This window comes from Castor canadensis, chromosome 7 (genome assembly GCF_047511655.1).
Source record: "Castor canadensis chromosome 7, mCasCan1.hap1v2, whole genome shotgun sequence".
Lineage (NCBI taxonomy): Eukaryota > Metazoa > Chordata > Mammalia > Rodentia > Castoridae > Castor > Castor canadensis.
The window spans coordinates 149,513,435-149,541,402 of record NC_133392.1 but is presented as its reverse complement, the minus strand read 5'-3'; the positions used below and the strand labels follow the sequence as shown (position 1 = coordinate 149,541,402).

Here is a 27,968-nt window from a genome sequence, read left to right as displayed (position 1 = left end):
GATTAGGTAACAGGCATTTTATTTGGTGGCACTGGGTGCACCCCACTGCCACCTCACAGTGTAGAACCAGTAGTACCAAGCACACCTCCAGCCTGCACCCCAGCCACCGCCCCTGGCCCCCACAGGAGATGACTCAGATCCTAGAACCCACACTGGCCCAGGCAGCACCTGCCCAACCATGGGCCATGGTGAGAAACGGGCATGAGGGGCTGGCCACACCTGCTCCATGGGGGCTCTGTGGGGCTGTCCTTGAGGGAGAGCCCCAGCACTCTTCTCCCAGAAAGTCACATCTTAGCAATCCCTGGCCACCAGAACCCAGTCAGAAGGAGTTTGCCCCTAGCCACTACTGGACTAGCTGCATCTGACGAAGAGTAAGCAACTGGGGGGCCCAGGACACTCAGAGCCCTTCCATACTGGGGAGGGGCAATTCTACAGACCACATCCCAGGCTGGAGGGGACCCCAGGCTAGGTGTTGATGACTGGGCAGAACTGAGGCCCTGAGATGGGCTCTGGGAGTGGCACCTGCAGAGGAAGGACCAGAAGAACTCAGGAACAGTCCCACGACATGGAGTTCCTCAAGGTTTTGCAGAATCACAGCTGTGGAAGGACTGCCACACGCCACACCTCAGCAAGTGGCCAGGAATGGCATGGCCTCAGGGGAACACAGGCACTCTGCAGGAAGGCACATGGGTCTAAGGCCGGATGGGACCAGGTGCCCACTGGCTCAGGCAGATCTAGACAAAAGTAGCAGTGGGCAGCCCAGACCTCAGAGGGCAAGGCTAGCTAGTGCCACTTGTGCCCTGCAGCCACTCAGGTTCACACCTCACTCTGGATACCTGGAGGAGCCTCTGTGAGTGGCAAGAGTGCCAAGGGGCCAGAGATGCCTGCTTTCCCCACATGGTCCCTAGACCTGCCCCCTCTCCATTCCCTAGGGAAGCAGACAGGTGGAAAACCTGCTGGACTCCAGGGTCATACCCAGCAGGTGGGATTTCCAGGGTGGCTGATGGGAGACAGTGTAGCGGCCCAGCATGACCTGATCAAACAAGACCACAGGTCAATGGCGGGGAGGGGAGGTGTGGCTTGGCTCCAGAAGGGGGCTGTCCATAAGGAGCAAGTGGAGGGGTAGGCAGGGGTGCAGTGGGGTCAACCCTCTGGATGGACAGACAGGTGGACAGTGGACTGGCCGAGCAGGAATCACTGCATGTATGAGTAGCGCCAGTCTCCTAGGGGCTGGTGGGTCTCTTTGATGACCTGGGGTGACGTCCAGCGCAGGATGTAGTGAGGGCCCCCTGGCTTGTCATTGGTTCCTGTGGAAAAAGACAGTTGTTTTTCTTGGAAGACAATGGTTCTGAGAAGGGAAAGGAGTGGGAGGAGGGGTGCAGTGGTGGGGCACCAGGATGGGCAGTAGAAGACAGCCAAGGGGGATGGGCCATACAAAGTTTCTATCTTTCAAAAAAGCTTGCTACAATGAGAAGAGAGCTTCTGTAAGCTTCACTATAATAGACAAACCAAAAGTAAGAATCAATTACACTAGTACTAGATAAGTCACTTAACCACAAAGATTAAAAAAGATTGGGACGGGAACTACAATGAACCTAGAAAGCAAGTGACAAAACGGTCCCAGTGAGACCTTATCTATTGATAATTGCCTGAAATGTAAACGGATTAAATTCTCCAATTAAAAGTGACTGGATTAAAGAGAAAAATGAAACCCAACCATATGTTGCTTACAAGAAACTCACTTCACCTACAGAATGAAAGTGAAGGGACAGAATAAGACAGTCCATGTAAATGCAATCCAGAGGAAGCAGGATTACATAGCACTTATATCAGATAAAATAGACTTAAATGAAAAGCAGTCAAAAGAGACATAGGAAGTAATTATATAATGATAAAGGAGTCAAGTCAGCAAGAGGAAATAACAATTCTAAATATATATACAAGCAATATTAGAGCAGGCAAATATGTAAAGCAAATATTAATAGACGTGAAGGAAGAGGGAGATTCTAGCACAATAGTAGGGGACTTTAACCTCCCACTTTCAGCAATGGACAGATCCAGACAGAAAGTCAACAAAGAAACAGCACAATTAAACTGCACCCCATACCAAATGGACTTTGAAGCTATACACAGAAATTAAACACCTTACACATGAACAATCAGTGGACCAACAAGGAATCAGTGGAGGAGATCAGGCAGGGAACTGAAACTTCTCTTGCAACTCATGATACTGGACATGCTAACACACCAGAACCTTTGGGACACGGAAGCAGTACTAGGAGGGAATTTTACTGCAACTGATACCCATGTCAAAACACACAGCAAGATCTCAAATAAACAACCTATCACTGCATTTTAAGGAACTAGAAAGACAAGAAACAAACCCAAAATTAGTAGAAAGAAATAATAAAGACCAAAACAGAAATAAGTGAAATAGACATAAAAAATACAAAAGACCAACAAAAAAGGAAGAGCTGGCTCTTTAAAAAGATAAAATTAGCCTGGTGCCAGTGGCTCACGCCTATAATCCTAGCTACTCAGGAGGCAGAGATCAGGAGGATCGTGGTTCCAAGACAGCCTGGGGAACCCTATCTCAAAAATACCTAACACACAAAAATACAGGGCTGGTGGAGTCGCTCAAGATATAGGCCTTGAGTTCAAGCCCCAGTACTGCAAAAAAAAAAAAAAAAAAAGACTCAAGCAAATAAAATCAGACATGAAAAGGGAGACATTTCAACTAACACCAGAGAAACACAAAGAATCATTAAGATCAAGATTTTATGAACAACTATACACCAACAAATTTGATAACCTAGAAGAAGCAGACAAATTCCTGAGATTGAATCACTGAGATTGAATCATTGTGAAACAGGAAATCTGACAGACCAATAACAAGAAATGAAGTAGAATCCGGAATGAAATGTCTCCCAAGAAAGAGCAGCCCAGGACCGGAGAGCTGAGCTCCAGCAAAGACTGAGTTAATACTGATTCTTCTTAGCCTATTCCAAAACACTGAAGAGAATTCCTCCAAATGCATTCTCCGAGGACAAAACCAGATAAGGACACGGCAAACGAAGCTAAAAACCAATATCCTGGATGAGCACAGGTGCAAAAATCCTCAACAAAACCCTAGTGAACTGAATCAGTGAGATTATTCACCATGAATGAGTAGATTCATCCCAGGGATGCAAGGATGGCTCAACATAGACAAATGATAAATGAGATAGAACGCATCAAGAGAAGGAAGGACAAAAGCCATACAATCACCTCAGCAGGTGCAAGAAAGGCATTTAATAAAATTCAGCATACTAGGGATGATGGCATAGCTCAAGTAATAGAGAGCTTGCCTAGCAAGTGTGAGGCCTCAGGAATCTTAAGTACCAAAAAAAAAAAAAAAAAAAAAAATCAAAGCAAAGTAGCTCAAGGTCATTTATAGTAAGTCAACAGCTGACATCATAGTGAATGAGGAAAAGCTGGAGGCTTTTTCTCTAAGCTCTGGAATGAGATAGATGCTCACTTTCACCATTTTTATTCAACACTGAACTGAAAGTCCTAGCCAGAGCAATTGGGCAACAGTAAGAAAGGCCATCAACTGGAAGAGGAAGTCAAATGGTTACTGTTTTGCAGATGACATGATCTCATATATAGGAAACCCCAAAGGGGGGAAAAATTACAGAATACAAAGCCAATCAGTATTATTTTTGTGTGTTGGGCTAGTGGAGTGGCTCAAGCAGTAAGAGCAATTGTGAGGCCCTGAGTTCAAACCCCAGTAGTACCAAAAACAAAAACAAAAAACAGTAGCACTGCTACACACCAATAGCTAATTATCTGAAACAGAACTCAAGAAAGGAATCTCATTTACAACAGATACACAAGCACCTGAAAATAAATTAACACAGGATTTAGCCAATATCTCTACAATGAAAACCACACAACATCTGAAAGAAAGTGAAAAGGACACAAAATATAGAAAGACATCCCTTGTCCATGAATTGGAAGACTGAACATTGTTGTAATGTCCACACTGCCTAGTGCAATCAACAGATACAGTGCAGTGCCTGTCAAAACACCAATGACACGATTCAGAGAACAAGAGAAAAAGCCTAAAATTTGCATGGAACCACACACACACAATCACACACAATAACCACAGTAATCTTAGAGGGGAAAAGGAGGCATTACATTTACCTGACTTCAAATATTATTACTACAAAGCTATTGTAATCCAAACAAGGTTTTAGTATAAGAACAGACACACACACCAATGCGACAGAATAGAAAACCCAGAAGTAAAGCCATACATCTACAGCCAACAGATTTTTTTTTACAAGGATGCTATGAACACGCATTGGAGACACACATACAGTTTTTTCCAACAAATGGTGCAGAAGAATGAAATTACACCCCACCTCTCACCTGTTACAAAAATCAACTCTAACTGGATTAAAGACTTCTATTTAAGACCTCTAATCGTGAAGCCAACTACTAAGAAATCAGGGGAAATGATTCCAGACGTTGCAATGGACTGCATTTTTTGGATAAGACCCCAAAAGCACAGGAAACTAAAGGAAAAAAATAGACAAATGGGATTACATCAGAGTCAAAAGCTTCTGCATAGCAGAGGAAACAATCACCAGAGTGAAAAGACAGCCAGAGAACAGGAAAAAACACTCGCAAAGTGTCCATCTGACAAGAGTTACATAAGGAACTCAAACCACCACCCAATGGCAAAAAACAAATAACCAATTTAAAAATGGGCAATGAACCTAAAAAGGCATTTCTCAAAAGATGTGCAAAAGAGCAACAAATGCATGAAGAATGCTCCAGATCGAGAGTCCTCAGGGAAGTGCAAATTAAAGCCACACGAGGCATCACTCACTCCAGTCAGAATGGCTGTTACCAAGAAGACAAAAGAAGCCAGGCGCTGGCAGCTCATGCCTGGGCAATAGTTGGTGAGACCCTATCTCAAAAAAACCCTTCACAAACCCTTCACAAAAAAGGGCTGGCAGAATGGCTCAAGTGGTAGAGCACCTGCTTAGTAAGCATGAGGCCCTGAGCTCAAAGCCCAGTACCATCAAAAACAAAACAAAAGACCAAATATAACATCCTTGCTAGCGAGGATGTGGAGGAAAGGAAACCCTTTATACTGTTGATGAAGATGTATATTACTACAGCCATTATGGAAAATAAGAAAGAGGTTTTCTCAAAGAATTAAAAAGCTATTGTAGTGCATACAGACAATGGAATACTATTCAGCCATAAAAAAGAATGAAATCTTGTCTTTTCCTGCAACACAGATGAAGATGAAATCATTAAGTGAAATGAACCAGGCACGGAAAAACAAGTGCTGCAGCATCTTCCTCACCTGCAGAATCTACAAAATTGATCTTGTGGCAGTTGAGAGTAGAGTGGCAGTTACTAGAGGCTCAGGACAGGGGGTGGGCACTGAGTTACACTCAGACAGGAGCAAGAGGGTCTAGCATGCTACTGCACAGTAGAGTGACTGGAGACGACAGTTATACACTGCGTTTTTCTAAAAGCTACAAGAAAGGACTCCAGTGTCTTCACCTTAAAGAAATGATCAATGTTTGGGGAGACACTGTTTAACCCAACTTGAGCATTATGCGACCTGTACGTGTATCTCGACCCACTCACACGTATGAGTTTATGTCTCCACCAATTAAAAATAAATTTAACTTAAAAGAAAAAATAAATTATTAACAATACAAAAACATATTCTTTGTAATAAGTTGGTAAGACTAAGCAAACGTTCCTGGGTTCCAGCAAATCAGAGACCTGAGGATGTGGTTGTGGGAATCTGGTTGACATGGAACCCACCTTGCGACTGGCGTCTGCAGTGAGGACATCTTGTGAGACTGAGCCCTAACCCACGGGGTCTGTGCGACCTGCAGTCAGCATCAGAGCAGAGCTGAGCTGAGCCGCAGGACCCTGGCAGTGTCTGCCGAGTCAGACACCTGGCTGGGGTGAAAAACCCCACACCGCTTGGCTCAGCACTGGCCCTGCCACAGGGAACAGCAGCCTCTGGCAAGTAATCACCCCTTCTAAGCCTCAGTTTCCCCTTTTGTGAAGTGGAGATCATTGGACTTAAGTGATCTCAAGTGTGGTGCTAGGAAGCACGGGTGCAGGTGCCAAAACCTCAACCCCACACCTGTTTCCTCCTACGTAAGACGGGAAGAGGAGACTCCTGAAGCTGGGGAAAGGGTCTGCCTGTTCATCTGGTCCACAGTGTGCTATTCCTGCTTCTCTAACACCCTGAACAGAAAGAATCTAAGGCCTCCCACTCAGCTCCCTTCTGGGAAAAGAACACACTCACCAGAGGCCCGGGAGCCCCCAAAGGGCTGCTGGCCCACCACTGAGCCAGTGGACTTGTCGTTGATGTAGAAGTTGCCGGCAGCATTCCTCAGCATTTTTGTGGCCTCTTGGATGACGTTCCTATGGGCCAGGGCAGTGGTAAGGGGGCGCCCAGCCCATCTGCCCCTCTAGCCCCAGATCCCACCTCAGCTCTCTGCCCAGCCTGCACTGGTTTCCCAGCTAAGCTTGAGGCCACTCCTAGAACACATGGCACTGGTCAATTGCTAGCAGTAGCCCCTGCAGAGAACAGAGGGTCTCTGAGGCTCTGTTTCCTCTCTGGGAAGGGAGTGAAGCCACCTCCCTCACAGGGCAGATGCAGAGGTGGAACGGGAGAACAGAAGTTCAGGAAGCCCCAGAGCCAGTGGCCTGGCCTAATCCAATTTTCTTATCTTTTGGGAGCTGGGGGCCTCCCAGACCCCACCCTTCCTCCAGGGTTCCAATCCCACCCCCATCCTCTCAAGGAAGATACAGCAGCATCTGTGCTGAGGGGGACAGAAAACCCTTGGGGATAGTGGCCCGGACCCAGTGAGAACTGTCTCCACACACATATAGTGAGCCCTGGCCCCCACGCCTTGTTCCTGCTCTGCACCACAGGCCGGTCACTTTGCTCAGAGGAGGCCAATCAGGTCCAGGGGAGCCGGTCACATACTCCCTAGGCCTGGTTCCTAGAGATTTAGTCATGGTGGTCACCAGGAGGGCTGTCATCCGTATTTGTAACAAAGAGCCCAGCTGCCTGTGCTACCTGTGCTGGGCTATCTGCCTGCCTCTCCCGGCTTTGCGGAGGGGACAGAAGGAAAGGCTGGAAGAGTAAGCAGGGATAGGACAGGAAAACGAGTGTTCCCCAGGCTGGGCCGCTCACTTATCCTGGGCAAACACTGCCCCCGTGAGGCCGTAGCTGGTGGTGTTGTCAACTAGCTGCAGGGTTTCCTTGTACTTGTCATCAGGGTAGACATACACAGTCAGCACAGGCCCGAAGATCTCCTGAAAAAGAGGCTGGGTCAGGCCTCCCAGTCTCCACACCTCGACCCTGCATGAAGGGCCAGACTGCTTCCTCCTGGTTCCCTCAGGGCAATATGCCCAGTTTTCTGCCCTACCCACTCTACTACCATGCTACATAAGATCTAAACTTTCTGGCCTCCATGCCAAACCCTCACCTGGACAGCAACTGGGCCAGGGCTAGGCCTAAGGAGACAGAAGGCTCCTGTCACAGCTAGTGCTGAGTGCTGTCTGACGAAACCACTCCCTCCTCAGGGTCCCTCTGCCACCAAGAACTCCAGTCCTGCTGCAGTACCCTGGACAAGTACCTCAACTTCTTAGAGCCTTGGTCTCCCCTCTTTAAGATGGGAATGGTGACATCACCCTCCCTCAGCCAGGATCAGCAATGGCTGCCCAGCAGTGAGTGTTGGTACACATCAGCTGCCACAAAGGTGGCCCTGGTGGGTGCAGCGGTAGGAGTGTTGGGACATGGTCCATGCCAGTGGTGAAAGCACTGGATTTGGGGGCCTGCTGTGTTCTCTGCAGCCATAAGACACTCCATTTAGGGTCCCCTCATCTGTGAAATAGATGCCTCGGGAAGAAAGCGCATGCAAGAGCCCTGTGTGTGCTGTGCCCCGGCCCAGGCTGCCCGCCCTGTCACCTCCTTCATGATGGGATCCTGTGGGTCCTTGCTTTCAACGATGCAGGGTTCCACGAAGTAACCCACGGAGTCGTCACACTTGCCCCCGGCCAGGATGGTGAGGCTGGGTGAGGAGCCTGCATGCTCCAGCCACTTTTTGATGCGGGCAAAGGACTGGGGCAGGCGAGGAGGGAGGGGAAGGTCAAAGACAGGCCTGGGGGTCACGGTCAGCAGCAGCTCCCAACACTCACTCCAAAACACCTCTACCAGAAGGGCCCAAATTCTGGAAAAGAGGGCAGGGTAGGGAAACACCGAGGGCAAAAGCCAGGGCCTGCTGAGCCACAGCAGAGACTAGGGATGACGTGAGTGTGTGTGTGTGTGTGTGTGTGTGTGTGTGTGTGTGTGTGTGTGTGTATGGCTGTATGCACATGGTAGAACTGTAGAGGTACTAACATACAAACACTCGCACTCGCAGAGCTAAACATACATATAGGAATACACACAGCCACGCGTCTTCACACTTAAGCAACATAGGTGTCTGGTTGTGCAGATATGCATGCCTACGCACACAGGGATGCTGGGCCTGCTCTACCTAAGTGTTATGTGTGCACACATGCACTTTGGGGCTTGCTGAGCCTGGATCCAGGTGTGTGGAAGAGCAGCTCTTGCTGGTTATGGACAATTCTGCCTTTCCAAGGCAGGGGAGGTGTGTGTAGCTACAGAACTGCCTAGTTCAGAGCAGCAGGGCCGAGTCACCCAAATCAGAGCTCCACACCTCTTCTCTCTCCTTGCCCAGGGACCAGCCCCCCAGGAATGCCCACACCCTCACCTTTGCATCAATCACTGCAGAGAAGAAGGTCCCAAAGTCCTCTGCCGGCTGGAGGCAAAGCATGGGGGAGGAGGCGGTCAAGCCCAGGAGAGATGAGACAAGACAGTCCCCTCCCCATGCACCCACCCCACCTACAGAGCCTGGGGACCTGCACTCAGAAGCAGAGGCTGGGGGGGCTGCCCAATCCCATCAGCCACCCGCTGGGCCGAGGCTGTAAGGCCACTCACATCGCCCACTTTGATCCTGCCATGCTCCTCCAGGAGCCGCCCTTTGATCTGTGGCCACAGCGAGTGTGGCACGTAGAGACGAGAGCAGGCTGAGCACTTCTGGCCACCATACTCAAAGGCTGAGCGCAGGGTCCCGCTCACTACGCTGTCCACGTCCGCAGAGTGGTGCACGAAGTGGAAGTTCTTCCCACCACACTCTACAAGGGGATGGGGGTGAGAACGTGACTGAGGGATCCCCTGGCTGCCCTGCAGCTCAAGCCACTGCCCACAGGCCAGTGACCAACGCCAGCCTTATCTACCAATGAGGAAACTGAGAGCCAGGGAAGGGTGACGGACACCAGAGGTCATCTGCTCCCACTCCCCCATCACACAGATGGGGAAAATGAGACACCCAACGTACAAGCAGAGGAAAGAACGGATCCAAGGTTCCCAGGAGCTGGCCCCTCCACAGAAGAGGGCAGAGTTTCCTTGAGGCCATCTAGCGAGGAAGAGGAGAGTCCAACCCCTCTGCTCCTCCCTCCTATGCAGTGTAAGCCTGGCCCAATTCCTTAGTGCAGTGTGCTCCAGGTAGGTCTCTGCACCCTCCAGCCTCGGTTTCCCCACTCAGAAACACCAGCTAACAGTAGCTGATAGCACTTGCCACCTGTCAGGCTTCAGAGAGACTTGCTGCTGTATCCCCTGATGCCTCGCAACCACCTCCATTTTTATTCCCATAAAGACAACAAAACTGAGATGAAGATGGGCTCCGGGTGGGTCGTGGTGAACAGAGGCCTCTCTCATCAGGAAGGTGGTAGGAGACAGGGAGGCTCTGAGAGCAGAAAGCCCACCCCCCTGCAGGCGCTCAGTATCAATGTCACGAAGGAGGGGATGAAACACTGAACACAAAAGCTGAGGGGAGCCTCCTTCCCTTATACCCATCCAACCTCCTGCCAGCTCGGGAATGGGGTGCAGACTCCCTATGCACCCCACCTCGCCCTAGGGACCAAGGACACCCCACCTCTGCCCCCTCGGTCTCGGCACTGTCCCAAAGTGTGTGCCACAAATGCGTGGTCCACAGGGCCTTTACAAAACGGGGCCCTGTAGCCTAATGAGCCTGGGAAGCACTGCATGGCTGACCTTTCCCTTGAAGAGGGCAATGTATAATCAGAGCATTGAAGGCTCTGAAGTCCTGCAGAAGAATCTGTTTGGCTTTGGTTTCCTTGCCCATAAAACTTTCTCTGCGGGTAGTTATCAGCAGGACAAGATTAGGCCCCACTGTCCTCCAGCCCCTCCTTGTTTCATTCCTTCAGATACAAGCTCCTTCCTAACAGCCTGTGCAGTTGCACTTTCTCTATTCAGACCTGCCACCAGCTGCATGTGGCTACTGACACTTAACATAAGACTGAAGACAAAACATCTGACCCCTCATCACTCAAGCGACACTTCAAGTGCTCAGTGGCCACGTGCAGCTCGTGGCTACCGTACTGAGGCAGACAGACAGCACCCATTACCGCACCCCCGCCCCGCCTCACCCATGGCCACTCCACCTCCTCCTTTCTCCCCACAGCCAGGAGCCTGGCGGGGCTCTCACCTCCAGCCAAGCGTGGGAAGGTACGGAACCGGTCTATGTTCTGGGCCACCTGCTTCCATAGGTGTTTGAAAGTGCTGGAACCAGAGAACAGAGCAGGTGTCAGGGAGCAGGGTTCAGCATCTGGGAGGGTGAGGGTCTCCGGCTTGGGGAACAGCCCTACCAGAGGAAGGGGCTGAAAAGCCTGGGAAGAGTGCAAGGGCTGGCAGCCCAGCAGGAGCTGGGCAGGGTCATGGTGGTGGTAGGGAGCCAAGTAGGTGGTGACAGCTCAGAAGGCGGGGAGGAGAAGGTCCAGTTATGACAACAGAAGGTCCTGGGCCCCAGTCCCGGCTTAGACATGCAGGGTTCATTCACTTAACCTCTCTGAGCCTCAAAATCAGCACCTCACCCAGGAACTAGAGAACAAGCCTACAAGCCCCGCACAGCTGGGCTGTTCTATGATTAGCGCCAATTCGAGTCAAGCGCTTCGGACCTGCAGGGCACAGAACGGGCACCCACTCTCGTGGCTGCAAGGGGCATCCCCAGCCCAGTGCCTGTGTCCAAGGCCAAACCAAGGAAGGGCTGGGGAAGAGAGCTCAGGGCCCTGCCTCAAGCTGCCACCCAGGAGGCCCTGCCTCCTCCCCTGGCTGGGACTGTGACCAACCTCAGCACCACAAAACAATAAAAATGCTAATCACCCCAGAGCGGCTTCACAGAAGCTAATACTAATTTATGACTTTCCTACCTTAAGCCCGGTGCTCATCCGAGCGTGGCGAATGTGAGCTAGGCCCGCTCCGCCCGCTAACAGGCAGGGACCCAGGGCCCAACTGGCAGAGCCGGCCTTTTGGAAAATGGCCCTCCTCAGCAATTCTAACGGTGCCGTTGCACCTCCAGGCCCAACCCCAAACCATAGACAGGGAAGGGGGCTACAGACTCTAAGGCCAGAGGAGAAAAGAAGCCACTGCCCATATTCCTGGGAAGAACCCTCCCCACCCCAGCTGAAGACCTGGACATCTGGCTGACCCCAGACACTTCCACCCAGATGACCTAAGGCCAAAGTGACCAAAGACTGGGTGATCCATCTTCTTCCAAGCCTACTCACTCCTGGGAGGGACACCCTTCCCCCAAAGCCTGCACTTTTGCTGATCACCTCCTGGACACCCCAGCCTCACGACAGGCGCTGCCCACTGCATTTCCCTGCCACATTCCCACTTCTGCACACCACTCTGTGCCCTACGGTCTCCACTCCAACTCGAGGCCATCACCCCTCCCGACCAGCCTCTGGCCACGGAGGCTCCTCCAGACAGCAGCCAAAGCTATCAACCAGGACAAAAGGTACAAACACAGGTCCCTGGCAGGGCCAGTAATAGAGCAGACCAGATTGACTATGCGGGACCAGAGAGGGTGCTGCCCACCTCCCGCCAACAGGAGCATGGGATCAGAATGTGCAGGCTCTCGAGAGAAGCCAACGTTTCCATTTTTGAATGGAACTGTCCCAATTATACAAGGCTAGGCCACCACAACCAGGAGTCAAAGAAGACAGACTCTTGGCAGGTCAGATTCAAGGCCACTGAATAAGCCACTGCTTATTCCACTTCTGCTTCCTTCTGTGGCTCCCACCACCTTAAGAATAAAGTCCAGACACCGCTGCAGACTCATAGGGTCCTAAAGTCACTGAGAGGGGTATAAAGAGAGGAGGGACAGGGAGTGAGGACCTTAACCTTGGTGTTCACTCATTCCCAGCCTTAGCAGGAGCTAAGTTCCTGTACAGCAGGAACCGGAATGGTGAACACCCACCCACCTCAGCCTCCGCGCCATGCTGCCCTCCAGGAAGCCTGCCAACCTCCTCCAATCTCAGCTCCTTCCCGCCCTTGCCAGTGATAAGATGACCCAACAACCACAGAACACTTCCAGCCCACACAGCTCTTCCCTTGTTCAATCCTTGCAAATACTTGGTAAGGTAGGGCTCACTGCTCCCAATGGGCAGGTGAAGAAACAAAGATCAGAGAGGTGAAGTGGCTCGCCTATGGCCACACAGCAAGGAGGTGATACGGTCAGCAGTCAGTGTGTGACTTCTGGATTCACAGTCCCAGTCCCTGGGCAGGTGATGAGACGGCTGCCTGGTGAACTTCCCCTCCACTGCCACAACCTGCCCCACCATGCCCTGCCACACTCTGCCCCGCCCCAGGGACTCACGGCACACTGCCTGTGAAGTTGAGGCCGCAGAGATGCTCTGAGCTGGTGACCGTGTCCCCAAATACAGGCCCGTCAGCTGGCACAAACTGGATGATGTTGGGGGGTAGGCCGGCCTCCCGCAAGATTCGGTAGACAGCATAGCTGGCCAGCATGGCCGTGTCACTGGGCTTCCACAGGACCACATTGCCCTATTGGCAGAGCAGACGATGACTCACAAGGCCAGAGCCACCAGCCCTGCTCCTATCCCACCCCAACCCACAGGACAGTCGTGTCTCATCTGGAGCTACCAGGCCCCTGTGCTGCAGGAGTCCCCCATGTGACCGCACTCCTCCACATCTCACAGTGCCTCAGAAGCCCTTGCCAGTGAGGTCCCAGCCTGGCCTGTCCACCCATCCCCTGTTCTGGCCAGGGCTCCCTATATGGGGAAGCCCACACTAGCCATCCTGCTCCCACCCCAGGCAGCTCTGTTCTCAGAGCTTCTGGGTGCTCCCCGAGCATGGCTGGGCTCCTGGGTCCTGTCTATGCCTGGGTCAGGGCATGGTGCAGCATCACGGACATGTGGGTACTGTGGTGTGTGCCCTGTCTGCAGGTACACAGGATGTCCCTGGGCAAGCACACAGTGCACACATGGGCATCACAGTCAGCTGACCCACTAGGGCCCAGGCCTCCCGACAATGCCTGCTCTCCTCCTGCCCGGGCATTCTGAGGGCTGGCCTGCGCCTCCCCCATCAGACCGTGAGCTCATCATACAGGGACAACCACCTTCACTCTGATAATGGAGGAGGAGCCCCGTGACTTTCAGACCACATTCTGAGACAATGTCCAAATCCCTCTCTGTTTAATTGCTTCCTAGCTGTGCAGCCTTGACAAGTAAGTCACCACAGCATGTCTCAGACTGTCACCTCACAAAGAGGCATAAAGGCAGCCTCCCTCTTGGAGCCAGTGAGAGAAGTAAACCAGGTCATCTGCCACAACATTCACAGCAGCTGCACACAGTGGCCACTTCAGGTGAGTGACTGATCACCACCACTATCAATAGCCATGGACCCACGGTCCATTCTTGGCCAGACCTGCCTGGTATGCAGCGTGTCTCATTCAATCCTCACATCCTATAATGTGGGCCTCTCTGTTGCTTCCACTTGGCAGAGGAGAAAATTGTGTCTCAGACCTCAAGGCCTGCCTGGGTCTCCCACAGAGAGAAAAGGCTGGGATCTGAACCAGGTGTTGGAACCCAACGTCCATCCACAGTCCCAGCTGCCTCACCATCTGTGCCTCTCCCATGACTAGTACTAGAGAGGGCTCAGTGTGGCCTTTATCCGTTGGAACCAGGGATGTGGCTAGCTGCCGCTGTTCTCACCATCAAAGCTGGTGCTCCTGCCAGGTTGCCACCAATCGCAGTGAAGTTGAAGGGGGAGATGGCCGCTACGAAGCCCTGAGGAAGAAAGAGGCAGTAAGGCCTGGCTTGAGGCTTCCAGCAGCCCCTGCAGTCTGCCCCCTGTGGGTACCTCCAGCCCTCGGTAGACCACACTGTTGGTGCTGGGCGGCACACTGATGGGCTGCTCCCCCTCCAGCTCCATGGCAAACTTGGCATTGAATCGGAAGAAGTCAATGAGCTCAGCTGCAGCGTCGATCTCTGCTTGGATCACCGTCTTACCCTGCAGAGCAGGTGGGCCAGGCTCAGTGGCAGCAGAGGCAACGTGTGGCCCCTTTTCCCACAGGAAGCACAGAGCCAGGCCCCAGTGGGGATGGGAAGCCTCCAGTGGGCAGACCAGGACTGTCTCTGGGACTGAGGAGAGAAAGGACTGTGATCTCAGCACCAGAACCTCCTCCCTCAGGTGGCCTGACGCCTTCTGGTAGGGTTCAGGATCAGTTAAACACTTACTGGCCCCCTGCTGGGGCCAGGCGGTTCACATCTTCATGTCACAGCCACTCTGATCAGTAATACACTGGAATGGATCTACAATCACAATCCTCAGACCAAACTAAGGACAGAACCTTCTAGACAAAGGGGCACACCAGCATGAGCAGGGGACTGTCTGGAAAACCAGGGCAGAGTCAAGGTGTGTGGGACATAGATGGCTCCTTCCTCGGGTGAGCATGCACCTCACTAGTTAGTTCGGGCCAAGAACCAGGAGACCTACGACAATGATTCTTTTCCAGATGGGAAGGGTTCTTCTTTGGCACACGTGGTCACTAGTAAATATGCACGTTGAGAGACCCCAGTGTTTCTCGTGTGTGTGTGTGTGTGTGTGTGTGTGTGTGTGTGTGTGTATCCAAACCCAGAAAAGACAACACACAAGGTATGGAGCTGTCATCCCACCTCTGTGCAGCAAAGGGCGCCCTCACCATAGGAGCAAATGAGCAAATGGTCAGACCCAACAGGCAGCCAGGATTATGGTTTCTATAATTTTCAGAAAGCCAGGGAATCAGCACCCTAAGCTGAGCTCCTGAAGATGGCAAAATCGACCCTTTCTCCTTCAACTCCTTCCTCGGCAGTAGCTCAAAACCCATTTATCAGGAATTTTCTATGACTCCCTGAAGTCATCATGCAGAAACCAAAGACTGAAAACATCATGAACTGGTTTCTTTGAGCAGTGAATACATAAGAATTCAATACATCCCTGCCACAGAGCTGTAACTGATGAAGGAACAGAGTACTCTGGGAGAACAGAGTGGAACCAACACGGTGGGGCTGGGAAGGTCAGGAAGCCTCATGGAGGAGGGCGTGGCTGGGCTGGACAGTCAGATGTGTTCTAGACAGGGGACTCCAGGCAGAGACAGAAAGGGTACCTGTGGAGTGCAGGGAACCTTCCTAAGTCCAAATTGGGTATATTATGGGCAGAACAGAATGGTTGAGATGCTGGCCAGAAGGTTGGGAGGAGAGCCCTAGGTGCGAGGTGAGGACCTGGGAATCACCTCCAGTGATAGAGAGGAGTGACCTGCCAGGCATCGGAAGGACCACTCTGAGGCCTGCAGAGGGCTGACAGATTTGGGAGGCAGGGAGACTGTGCAGGGCAACTGTCCAGGCAAAGCTTGACAAAGACTTGGTCCAGGGCAGGGCCAGAGGAGATACAGGGGAGGAAACAGGACCATAGTACACATGGGCTTAGCCATGTCTGAGAATTTCTGTTCCTCTGCCCTGGATCCCAGGCCCTGTCCCTCCAGGTGTCCAATAGCACCTGGCACCCAAAGCTGATGTCTGATAAAAGGGATGGGGCAAGACTGCCTCCCACCTTACTGCAAAACTGGGCCCTCGGCACCTTACCTGTCCCACCATGGTCTTGGCAAGAATCTCAGCCCTTCTTGGCCCACTCAGCATATCTGCCGCCTTCAGAAAGATCTGGGCCCGGTCTGCGACAGGCCTCAGGTCCCATTCTTTCCTGGCAGCCAAGGCAGCCTCAATGGCTTTGTTGATCAGGGCCTGATGAAAGAGGCAAAGGTCAGGGCTGCAGCCCATGGCAGGAAGGGTGTCAGGGGAGGGAGGAGAGATGGGAAAGGCTTCCCTGCCCCCCAACCTGTCCCCAGAGCTGTACAGTCCATCCGTCACTGGTTGACAACAGCACACTCAGAACCTGTCCTGCTGTCAGTCTGAGGTCTGAAGGATCTTCCAGGTTGGCTGGTGTGCCAAGCGGGACCAAGTCCCTCTCTGTTAACCTTCTCCACTTCTCTCATGGTCTAATCAGGGGCTCACCTTATTCCTGGGCCCTGTGGTCCATGCTCCCACTGTCCTGAGGCTCCAACCCCAAGGGCAGTACTGTGGCCTGAGACCCTGCTTGCTGCGAGCATCCCAGTTCCTACCACGCAGCTCCCAAATCCCTCCCACAGACCACCCTACCTCTTCCCTCAGGCCCTCCCTAAAAGCCAATCTCTACCTGGCTTTCCCTCTATGTCTCCAATTGCCCTGACTCAGCCTTCCAGAATTTTCTTCCTCCCCAAATCAAGGTCGGCCCCACTGCACTAGGCATGTCTGGAGATGTCCCAGCCCTGGCCAAGGCAGCTCGCCATTTGGCATAAGTTAACCTGTGCATGCCTGGCCCTGTCACGGACCCCGCCTAGAGACAAAGTCAGCACCAGTTGCCCCCTACCCACTCCCAGGGCCAGAGGGAGGGGCAGCAACTGAAGTGTATCCCACATCAGTGACTGGCAGGGCAGGGCCACCAACCCCAGCCCCAAGATCACCAGAGACTCACCTTGTCTGCATAACAGAACTTGGCTACTTTGTGTCCATGGTTAAAGGGCTGAAACAAGAAAGAAGAGTGGGTTCATAGCCCAGAAGGCAGGGACCATAGACCACAGGGCCTATCAGGGAAAGCGTGGCCTCTATGGTCAGACAGACACACCCGAATACCACTCTGCTGCCTGCTGGTTCTGGCTGGGCCTGTGTCAACTTACTTCCCCTCTCCAAGGCTTCTGGCCTGGGACATGGGTATGTTTGGTCTACGGCATGGGACCAAATGGGATTATGAGGGGAAGCTCTTCTGAACTAGGTCCAGGATTCACACATCCAGGATTCCACATGGACGGAATCATTTGCAAAAGGGTCAAGCTTTTACTCTCCCCAAATTAGAGACCTGGGAGTCTCCTGGTCCACCTGAAGTACCTGCCAGCCTGTGGAAAGATAACCTCTGAGTGCGGGGGCTTGACACCCAGCTTTCTGCCCTCAGTTTCCAAATTCCCATCAGCCCTCCAGAAGTGAAGACCCACCAGGGAAAAGGGGAGATGATGTGTACACCCCTCCTGGGCTTTCTTGCTGGGGACAAGATTCAAGTGCGAGCTAGGCACATTGCCCCTTGCTTCTGGAAATTTTATAGTGAACAGCATTCCAAATCTGGATGAGGACAACCACCACAAAGACAGCGACACAGGCTCTGCTGTGAGCTGTCAGATATGGGGAGAGGCCAAGCCCCTGCTGTTCCAGACCTACCGACACCTGGTACTGCACATCTGATGTCCACATCTCCTCATCCCCCACCACGCATGGGATGGCTTCTGTCTGGTCCTTCAGGTCCTTTAAGGCCTAGGGAGAGGGACAAGAGTGTGGATGGGCACTTTTGGCCTCTCTTCCTCCTGCCTAGAACCCTGAGGTGGAGTCTGCAAGCAGCAGTCCAAGTGGGAACATAGTGAGAAGGGGACTAGGCTGGGACTGGGGTCAGAGAGCATGTGTACCCTTCAAGGGCAGCAGGACCCTGCTCTAGCCATAGTTACCCTGCAGGAAAGTGAGAGGCCACTGTCACCAGATCTTTCCATCCCAAACATAAAAACCTGCATCTGAAATGTATGTGAAGTCTTATGATTTTTAAAACTCTGATGGCAAACTGGAATATGTCTTTAGCATAAAGCATTTGGGTGCATGACCTCTGTCCTAGCCTTACAAGCCACAAGAGGGCCCCAGCTGACACTTGCTGCTCAGCTTCAACTGCCTCCAGGTCCCACGAGACCTTCCCAGGGGCGGGAAGGCAATGGATCCAGGTGTGGCCATCTGGAAGCCACTGGGGGCAGCCTCAGGCCCTAGGCCCTGCACCCTCTGGAAGCTCCCACCCTATTACCTTCTGCAGCGCATCTCGCTCAGGGCTGCCCTGCGTGAATCCTAGGATGGGCTCATTGGCCACCTTCAAGGAGGAGGCATGCTTCTGCCGCAGCCTGGGAATAAGGGCAGAACAGAGGCAGAAAAATCAGCAGCTGTTACTGCCAGCCCCAAGTCCCTCTGTCTCCTACCTGGGGTCCTACCTGGCCCAGAAGTTTGAAATCCAAAGCAAGTATAGGGTCTAGTGAATAGAACTGACCTTGGGGACCAAGCCCCAGAAAGTCCTAGTCCTGCCACTGTGTGTCCTCCACCACTGTGTGTTCTCTGGTGTGTGACTTGCCTTCTCAGGACCTACTTCTATAGCTAGTTACTAAGTGAGCACAATCCCACCCAACTCACATGAAGTGAAGTTCAAATGCATAGCTGCAAGGTGGTGTTTGGGTGTTTTGCACAGGCAGAGGGCAAAGGGTTACTCTCTCTGCAGTTCCCACAATGCCATCCTCTCTTTCTCTAGGCTGAAAAGGCAGCACATTCCAGAGCTGAGTCTCAGAATGTGAAAAGGCTGAGACTTCCTTGGCACAGAGCCGAGCCCTCCAGGTGGGCAAGGAAGTCCAAGATGTGGACTATAAACCTGGAGGACGCCCTGAGTCCGTTCAGTGTCAAGGAGGGCTGGTTTGGGGGCTCAGTGCCTGATTCCAGCAGACTAAGTGTCAAAAATTCCTTGCTGACTCTAGGACCAACCTCGCTGACTAGTGACCTCCGCGTCCTTTGTGTGCGGGGAGGGGTCAGAGCAAAGCCTCGGGGCTCAGTCATTTTGGAGCTGGAGACCCAGGTCTGCTACTTCCCAGCCACAGGACTTCCCCTCCAGGCTTCAGGTTCCTCCTCTGCAAAGCACACCTAGAACACACAGGGCCTAGATGGCTTCCCTAGCAGTCCCTAACAGAAATAAGGTCCTAAAAGGAAAATTTGAGCAAGAGGTGCTCAAACTGCTTTTACTAAAAAAAACACTGACTCCTTCTTGGGCCCACGAATTAACTAAAAGCAGGAGAAAAGCCTGACATCCCTGCCTCCATTTTGAATCTGTCTTTGCTCTAAGCCATTCTCTTTGCAGTCACCTTGCAATCACCTTGGATTCCAAGAAAGACAGATGATAACATCTTCATGACAAGGGACAGAAACTACCACCAACAATAGAGCTTCCTCAGGATGAAACACCCTGCAGGAACCTCTCCCAAAACAAGGACTGAGATAATGACCAAACAGGCCACGCGTGTGATTGAACTGTTTGCCTATGCATACTTCTTGTCTCCTGTCACCTGTTCTTTTGTCTGTTTAAACCTACAGCTCATGTCTGTATCCTGAAGATGGCTGAGGATGAGCTGAGTGCTGACTCTGCCTCTTCCCATGGCAAGTCCCAAGCTGTGTAATAAATCCCCCTTCTCTGCCTTCACCATGCCTTTTTTTTTTTTTTTCAGTGTTGGAGCTTGAATTCAGGGCCTTCACCCTGAGCCACTCCACCAGCCCTTTTTTTGTGGTGAGTTTTTTTCAACATAGGGTCTCAAAAACTATTTGCTCGGGCTGGTGTTGAACCTCAATCCTCCTGATCTTTGCCTCCTGACTAGCTAGGATTATAGGTGTGAGCCACCAGCACCTGGCACCATGCCTCTTTATTTGGTGTTTAGGAATGAGTGGCCAGACTTGGCATATGGAATCCCAGGAGTTTGGCCTTGGGTCCAAAACTCCAGTTTCAAAATGAATGATTTGAGCCAGTCCCAAGATTAGGAGAAAACTGAACTTGAGTCTAGACAAACCCAGACATAGTCCCCCTGGGAGGGACCACATGTTGTGGGGACCATCAGCAGTTCAGCAGGATGTCACTTGCTGGGAAAAACCTATCACACGATTTGGGCTCTGGCTGGGTGATTGGGGTGGGGGGAGTGTTCAAGAAGCTGGGATTTGCTCTGGGGCTGGATACTGTCACAAAGTGGGGGTAGCTCCAGGATTGACATAGAAGCAACCTGTCACCAAGTCAGTGTCTTGGGTGGCTCAGTGGTCATGCCACTGTGATTTTGCCCACGCTTAGACAAAATGATAACGAGGGCTCTGTGTGCCTCATTTTGCCGTGGTCTCGGAGTGACACTCTCAGGATGGCATTCTGTGAGGTCACTTATGCCCAACAGGGCAAAGAAGCCTGGCAATGGGAATCTGGGGCAACAGTTGTTTCATTGTTTCTGGGAAGAGGCCTGGGAGCCCAGAGACCCACTCTGGGAGGCCTGGAAGAAGGACACAAAGCCAGAGACACTGGGGCGGGCAGGCCCTGTGTTCACTCTACAAGGCTGCCTGAGTCCTCCTGCAACGTCGATATATTCCAGACCCTGGTGGTCAGCAAGTGACCAAGACAGCAGCTAGCCTCCAGGGGGCTGTGTCAGCAAACACACAGGACAATTACATAAGAGATCCTGAAAACAGCACGTAAGGGGAAGGAGGGCTACTTCAACCAGGGTGGGCAAGAGCAAGCATTCCAGGCAGAGAGCAGGGCAGTGCCAAGGCCAGGACAGGAAGCCTGTGAAGCTGAAAAACAAAAATGGCCTGTGGGGGTCAACGCCAACCAAGATCCCAAAGAGGGAGGTGAGCCTGTGGGACCTTCTCCCTCCCAGACTACCACACCCAAAGAAGCCCAGCCACATTCCTCAACCCCACCCTTCCCGTAGCCTGAGAAGAAAAGTGGGACTGGGACAGATCTGCCACAAATCCAGTCCTGCCTCCCACTAACTGTGACCCTGAGCAAGTCATTCGCCCCATGTGAGGCCCGTCTCACCAGCTTACTAAGATTTCACAGCTAAAACACAAAGCTACGGAAGCCCACACGCCTCCTTGGACCTGAGATACTGGGGAAGAAAGCGGAGAGGCGGCCACAAATTGCAACAGAGCCTCAGGAAGCAGGAAGGAGGGAGGGCGGGCAGTGTCTACCCCCTGGGGCCATGGCAAGGTTCCAGCTGGGCTCTGGGCCTCCGAGCACCACATCCACCATACAGGGCAGCGGGACACCACCATCTCCTCTCCTAGCCAGCCAGGAGGTGGGACACTATCTCCCAGGCCCTCTCTGGGTCCCAGGAAAAGCCGGGGCTCCAGAAACACACAAATCCAGTACTAACCCCCACACCTGCTCAGGGTCTCAGCCCACTATTACCTGCTCTGGAGCCTGTTTCCTCACCTGAAGAATGGTGACAGCACCATGTGCCATGCACGGTCACCGCAATCTGAGCATCAAAGCACTGGCCAGGCTTTCAAAGGCAAACAGGTTCCCAGAGACCCCCAAGGATCATACGGTGGGAGCAGTGCTCCACGGCTGGTGGAAAAGGCACTGTGTTCTAGCCCCGACTTAAACGACAGAAGCTATAAGCTCTCCTTTCCCTCCCGGTTCCCTCCTAGGCAGAGCCAGAAACAGAAATCTGCAGACCTCCCTCCACCTTCCACAGAGTAGCGGTCCACGGTGACCTCAGGATCACAGGCTCTCAAGACTTTCCCTGTACCTGGAAAGTCTCCTGGCCCTGGCCAGCTGTCCATCCACCAAGTGTGGCTTGGGGAACAGAGACAAGTTCAAAGTTCAACCTTAAACAACTGTTGTCAGAAGTAACCAGGGCACTCCAGGAAAACTTTTTTTGTTGATTGGTTCATGAGCCATTTTGATTTAGCACAAGCACTGGCCCCACTGGCTTGGAAGGCAGATTAGTCACTGACAAGACTCGGCCGCTGGGAGGATCTCTGAGGACCCCGGAGGCAGGACTGCTTTCCTCCTTCATTTACTCCTGCATCCATGCAGCCAGCACACATTCATCCACATGGGACCGGGTCAGTATCAGTTCACCTGTTTCCTCACTGCCCACCTCCTGAGCTCAGGGAGGTGCCTGGCTCAGGGATGCAAACCCTACACAGCTCTCAGTCCTCCGCTGTGTCAGGAGGAGGCGCAGTCCATGGCGTGAGTCCATCCCAGGTTCCCCTCACAACCTGGGGCTCCCCATCTGCTCACCTGAGGACCCCACAGCCAGGGCCTGGGACCTCATGCTTGCTACCTTTCTCCACTCTCTGGAGATGCTAGGGTAGGTGTTTACAAAGGCTACATCTGTTTGCCCTCTGGCAGTAGATGTCAAGGCCAGTATATGCAACTCAGAAATCCAGGGGGAAAAATTAGGAGGTGGACGGCCGAAGCTCGCAGACATCCCTTGGTCTCCACCCTGTCCAAGGCATTCGAAAGTGACCTCACTGGTCACTCCTGCTCCACCACCTCCAAGTCACTCTCTGCCACAACCAAACCTATACAGCCCTGCCTCCCTTACAACAGGCATATTCTGTGAACTAGTTTGCTAGGCATTTTTGTCATTGTGGGAACATCACAGAGCATCCAGGTGACATAAACCAGTCACCCCAAATGGCCTCTCACATTGGGGATGCCTTAATTATGAGATGAAGGAAGCTGCTGCCTGTGTGATATGGTGTACTGATTCACAATAAACCTTTTCTTTTTCTTTTTTTTGGAAACAGGGTCTCACTTTGCAGCTCAGACTGGCCTGGAACTCTCAAGCCTCCTGTCTCTGCTTTCCAAGAGCTGGGATGACAGGTGTGTGCTACCATACCTCATTAAACTTTTTTTTTTTAATAAGTAGAATACTCTAGAATAAGAAAAGTATAGGATAGTATATGCATAACCCAGTAACAGTCACCAACAAGCATACGTTGTACTGTGACCTTACCCCAGTTACAACATCACCATGTTTGCTAATACCCGGGTTTGAATGCAGGTCCCCCGAGCTCCCCAGTTGCTAGGGACAGGGGTGGACAAGGCCAAGGAGAGGAAAAACAGAAAGGCTTTGCTTCACTCAGGCACCTGTTTCCCCGCTGCTATCTGGGGCCTGATAAGGCAAATCCTCCTTATCACCATGATTTGAGCAGTAGGCCTTAGTCAGGGAAAGTGCAGGACTAAGGTGGGGCAGAGCCTGGCTAAGCTACTCTCCTGCACAGAGAAAGGAGCTCTTACAGGGCCAGCATTTGCTATGTGAGATACAGAACCAGCTCATTGAATCCACCCTAGGAATGTACGAGAGGTTCTATTATGACCTGTATTTTACAGATGAGTAAGCTGAGGTTCAGAAAGACTAACTTACACATTCATGGGCTCATGGCTCACAGCCACAGTTTGTGACAAAGCAGGATTTGAACTCGGCCTTTCCTCACTCAGAAAACACAGTCTGTGGTCAAAGCACCTACAATATCTCAGAGCCCCATAGTCAGCCTGGGCCGACAGGGCAGCTCTATCCTCCTTATCCTATGTAAGGCTAGAACTTCATTTCCCGCCTGGGGAAAGAGGCTACACTGAGATGGGCAGAGACTGGCCCAGGGCTGCTCAGCTGTCTACTGGCACTGCAGACCAGTCCAGGGGTCTTTTTCTTTCTATGCTGTTGCTTCCGTCAGTAAAGTTCCTGGGGCTTAGGGGCCTCCAAGAAGAGGAGGGGCTGAGGATATCTGATTCCCATAGCTCTTGCCCTACAGCATCCTTAGTATTCCTGATCAGGGAGGGGGGACTGTAACCACAATGTAGCGGCCCTTACTGAGTTGTGTGTGAATCCATCTAATCCCCAAGACAACCCTGTGAAGTGACTACTGTTATTTTTCATATGACAAGCCAAGGCAGCACAGAGAGATAAGTAACCTGTCCGGGGCCACAGAACTGCTAAGAGGTGAAGTCAGGCTCCAAGCCATGCTCTGTGTCATCTAACAACAACCATATAATATCTACTGTGTGTCGGGTGTAGAGTGCTTCCAGGGGTGCCAGTGCCAGTGCCAGCTGCTGCCTCTGTAGGGACTTGAACAACCTTAGAAGCACTGTGGTACCTACAGGTTCTATTTACTCCTGTACTGAAATACTTACTGAGCACACACTAGGTACCAGACACCCAGCAAGCTCTAATCTTTACAATCAGTCACCTGCAAGGGGCAGGCTGGGAAACGCACTGAGTAGATTTGAAATTATCAAGAGTCTAAAATCCCCCAGGACAATTGCGGACACAGTAGGGCAGTGGCCAGTTCCAGCCCACAAGCTCTCTTAGCTCCCCAGCAGCCCAGCAGGTGTCACCTCTGGGTCTGGCACAAGGGACAGAAGTTGACATTCATATGTGCCTGGCTTTTTTATTAAGTTTATATATAAATCTGTATTCCACCTAAATCCAAAGAGAATGTGCAGAGATGTACACCAAGAACACAGATAAGAAAGTTAATACAGAAAAGGACAAAGCCAAGGTCAAGAGAAAGGAGGCAAGTAGTTGGGAGTCCTGGTGATCACTGGCTTCAGGTCAGACAAGTTTTCCTTAACTTCCACTGATGTCAGTTGTTTGATTCATGAAATGGGGAGAGTAACACCTACATCCTAGGTGCTGAGGAGCTGAGTAATAGACATAAAAGACAAATGGTAGCCACTGTCACCAGCTACAATTCCTGGACTCATTCTCGAAGGCCACATGTTGCCGGGAGCTGGTGGCTTACGCCTATAATCCTAGTTTCTCAGAGGCAAATAACAGGAGGACTGCAGTTTAAAGCCAGCCCAAGCAAATAGTCCGTGAGACCCTATCTCAAAAACACCTATCACAAAAAAGGGCTGGCAGAGTGGCTTGAGGTGTAGGCCCTGAGTTTTTTTTTGTACTACAAAAAAAAAAAAAAAAAAAAAACAAACACATTTGTGGTGATCTTCTCAAGACTGTTTGCATTAAATACCTATTGATAAGGAAGGGCCCACCTCTAAATTCATTCATTCACCAGTTTGCCAAGCAAGGGCTTACCACATGTCAGACATAGCTCTGGGTCCTGTGGACACACAGTAAGGCATGTCAAGTTGATGAAAGGGAAAAAGCAAGTTACAAAAAAAGCACAGGTGGAACAGTCCTTACCTGAAATGCTTGAGACCAAAGACTTTTGTATTTGCACGGACATAACGAGGTATCTTGGGTCCGTTCCCAAGTCTAAACAGGAAATCCCTTTATGTTTTATACACAGCTTCTACACAGCCTGAATGTGACTTTATTCAGTATTTTTAGTGCACCTGCATTAAAAGGAGGTCCTTTTAGTGCAAAATGTGGAATCTTCTTCTTGGCAGATCAGCCCATTTTTATGTGGGTTTTTGTTTGTTTTAAAGTGTATGGGTTCATGGAAAGTTAGAAGAGAATTCCTCAGAACAATGACAGTGGCTACTTCTGTGCATTGAGATTACACATTATTTGTAATAATAAAAAAACTAAAAATAAAGAGATTATTTGTAATCTTTATTTTTGAGCTGCACTTTTACAATGGACACAATATTAATTAAACTTTAAAAACACATACTACCAAGAATTTTTTTAAAAAACTGGTGGAGATTTCTGGCACTCAGGGCAAAAAAGGAAATACTACTAGTAGATTCCTCAAGGGAGGTGATTTTCCTTGGTACTAGAATTTACATCTAGGACACTGAGAGCTATCACTAAAAGGTGTCCTCCAACCATTTCTCCATATATGCAGACACAGCACCCTACAGGTATGTCCTAAATATATGTTAAATAAATGAACAAGTACCAAACACCAGCTGTCCTAGAGCTGCGGCTCTCAATTAGGAACAACAGATGACAAGTAGCATTTTTTATTGTCATAAGTCAGGGTGCTACTCATACCCAGTGGGCAAAGCCAAAGGTACTGCCAGAGCAACCCCCAACAAAGGATTATCTGACCCCAAGTGTTCATGGTGCCCAGGTTTGGGAATCTGGCCAGGCCAGCTGCATGCCAAATTGGAAGGAACTGGTTGCAAAATACTCTCCCCTGCTCTCAACCCAGGAGGCCTCATAATTAAGAGCAGGAATCTGGAGTCAGTGCAACTATAACTTATCCTGCATCTGTTGTAACTGGTAGATGTTCCCTATCTGTTGAATGGGCACAAGTAGGTGCTTACCAGCAGTGACTGGGCCATGGTACTTAACTGCTTTGCTTTGCTTCTAGAACATGGGTTGCTTTCTGCCAGATATTAGAAGGTCTTTATGTCTACACCTTTCTCCCCCACTAAGCAGAAAACTCCTTAAAGGCTAACCCACGGGAAATCCCCTCCAGCATGCCTAGCAGAGCACCTGCATGGTTCAGATCGGAAGGTAAGGGAGGTAAACAGATGGCCTCACCGAACCTGGGCTTCCCTCTGGGGTCTGAAAGTGATGATCTTAAGAGTTCAGAAGAGGCCTGCAAATGGGACCACAATGAGGGTCTGGCAAATGTGGTCCCGTCTCTATTTGGAAGAGGAGCCCCTCTTCCCACGTCTTCTTCTTGTGTCCTTCTCTATCCCTTCCCCACTGGGGACACACCGAGGACTTGAAACTCACTCATGCTATCCCATGGGGGCAGGGAAGAGGGACACTGATTAACTCAGAAAGGACACAGCTCAGTAGGGGAGACACAGGCAGTCAATCACAAGGCAAGGGGCCAGCAAACAAAACTCAGGTGGGGGCAAGGGAGTGCTGTCCAGCTTTATAAGGGAGGCAAACAGAAACATGGACTCAAACTCACAGTCCTGCCAGACTGCAAGCCCCTCCCAGGCAGTCTCTCTGTTGTCTTCCCTCTAGCCCAGAGCAGGAGGGGCTCTTAGAACACTTGTCACTGTGGAGATTTGCAAATATGGATTTGAAGGGCAGCTCCACCCTGCAAGTGCTCCTCCATTTCTTCATAGTATGTATGCCTCACGGCAGTGAGAAGCTTGGAGTGGCTGAGATGACCACGGCAAGAGTAAAACCAGGCACCTAACATGTATTAAGGCGTGCGATCCCCACACTCAGACACGTGCAACTGCATTAGTTTAGCACACTGTAAGCACTCCATAAATACTACTGCATCTATCAGGAGACAGTTCCGCCTTTCGGCCCAACGTTTAACTTAAAAAAAAAAAGGTGGGGGGACAAGGATCGAGTAGATGGAAGACAGAACTCAGGAATTCTCGAGCGGGGACCGGAATGTAAGCTGAGGGTAGGGAAGTGAGACGCATGGTGTGCTAAAAATAGAGGTGCTCCTCGGCAGAAGCCAGCAGATTTCGAACATGCAGTATTCGGAGAGAGACAGTGAAGACGGAGACCACTTTCCGAGCGTGGGTGGGACAGGGGCCCGGGCACCCAACTCGGTCGCAGGAGTCGGGAAGGCGATCCCCTCGTTCAGGGAAGGTGAGCAATTGAGGAAGACAAGGAACGAGACTGCGGGATCTCCGCGGGACGAAGGCTGGGCAGGGGGTGGGGGGAGACACTTGGAGGACCCGACCCCGCGTGGAGAGGAGCCCTGAAACTCCGGCGGATACCCGAGCAGCCTAGGGAATTTCGTAGGGAGGACTCCGGCTTGGAGGACGCCCAGGCACTCTGAGGACTGGGTCAACTGGCACCGGTTCGGCCGGGCCTGGGGTTCACTCACCCGGCCCCCCTCCACGTGCGGGTCAGCAGGGCGCAACGCAAAACGGACGGCTGCAGCATCTCTGCCAGGGCTCGGCTGTTCCCAGCAGCGTCCGCCCGGCGCCGCTAGGCTGCGTGGCCCCGCCCCGAGCGCACCACCTCGGCGGGAGAGGGAGCACATCGCCCCAGTCGTTCTCTGACCTCGGGAGTCCCTCTGCATGGATT

The 27,968-nt window shown here is 51.6% G+C and overlaps 1 protein-coding gene and 1 long non-coding RNA gene across 3 annotated transcripts; both read right to left on the bottom strand.

Annotated features, from left to right (window-relative positions):
* Window positions 1–2: 2 nt before the first annotated feature.
* Window positions 3–27,939, bottom strand: Aldh4a1 (aldehyde dehydrogenase 4 family member A1). 2 transcript variants are annotated; one of them, XM_020163469.2, is made up of 15 exons: window positions 27,766–27,916; window positions 18,332–18,425; window positions 17,710–17,802; window positions 16,976–17,023; window positions 16,051–16,206; window positions 14,291–14,440; window positions 14,143–14,217; window positions 12,786–12,973; window positions 10,614–10,687; window positions 9,044–9,240; window positions 8,817–8,864; window positions 8,009–8,161; window positions 7,232–7,353; window positions 6,335–6,453; window positions 3–1,307 (listed from the first exon to the last, which is right to left on the bottom strand). In XM_020163469.2, exons 1-15 carry the CDS (start codon window positions 27,822–27,824, stop codon window positions 1,195–1,197), a joined length of 1,689 nt encoding a protein of 562 aa, XP_020019058.1. In that variant the 5' UTR covers window positions 27,825–27,916; the 3' UTR covers window positions 3–1,194. The 2 variants fall into 2 exon arrangements, with proteins under 2 accessions (XP_020019058.1, XP_073937294.1); XM_074081193.1 differs by lacking the exon at window positions 18,332–18,425 and having other exon boundaries at window positions 27,766–27,939.
* Window positions 19,762–27,750, bottom strand: LOC141425026 (uncharacterized). Its single transcript, XR_012450100.1, has 2 exons — window positions 21,770–27,750; window positions 19,762–21,658 (listed from the first exon to the last, which is right to left on the bottom strand). It is a non-coding gene; the product is annotated as an uncharacterized lncRNA (long non-coding RNA).
* Window positions 27,940–27,968: the final 29 nt, after the last annotated feature.

Coding starts and splice junctions, on each gene's coding strand:
- Aldh4a1 (XM_074081193.1), bottom strand. CDS start 27,924: ATGTGCTCCCTCTCCCGCCGAGGTGGTGCGCTCGGGGCGGGGCCACGC. Junction 17,024..17,709: donor ATGTGCAGTACCAGGTGTCG/GTAGGTCTGGAA, acceptor TTCTTGTTTCAG/CCCTTTAACCATGGACACAA. Junction 14,218..14,290: donor TGGTCTACCGAGGGCTGGAG/GTACCCACAGGG, acceptor TTTCTTCCTCAG/GGCTTCGTAGCGGCCATCTC.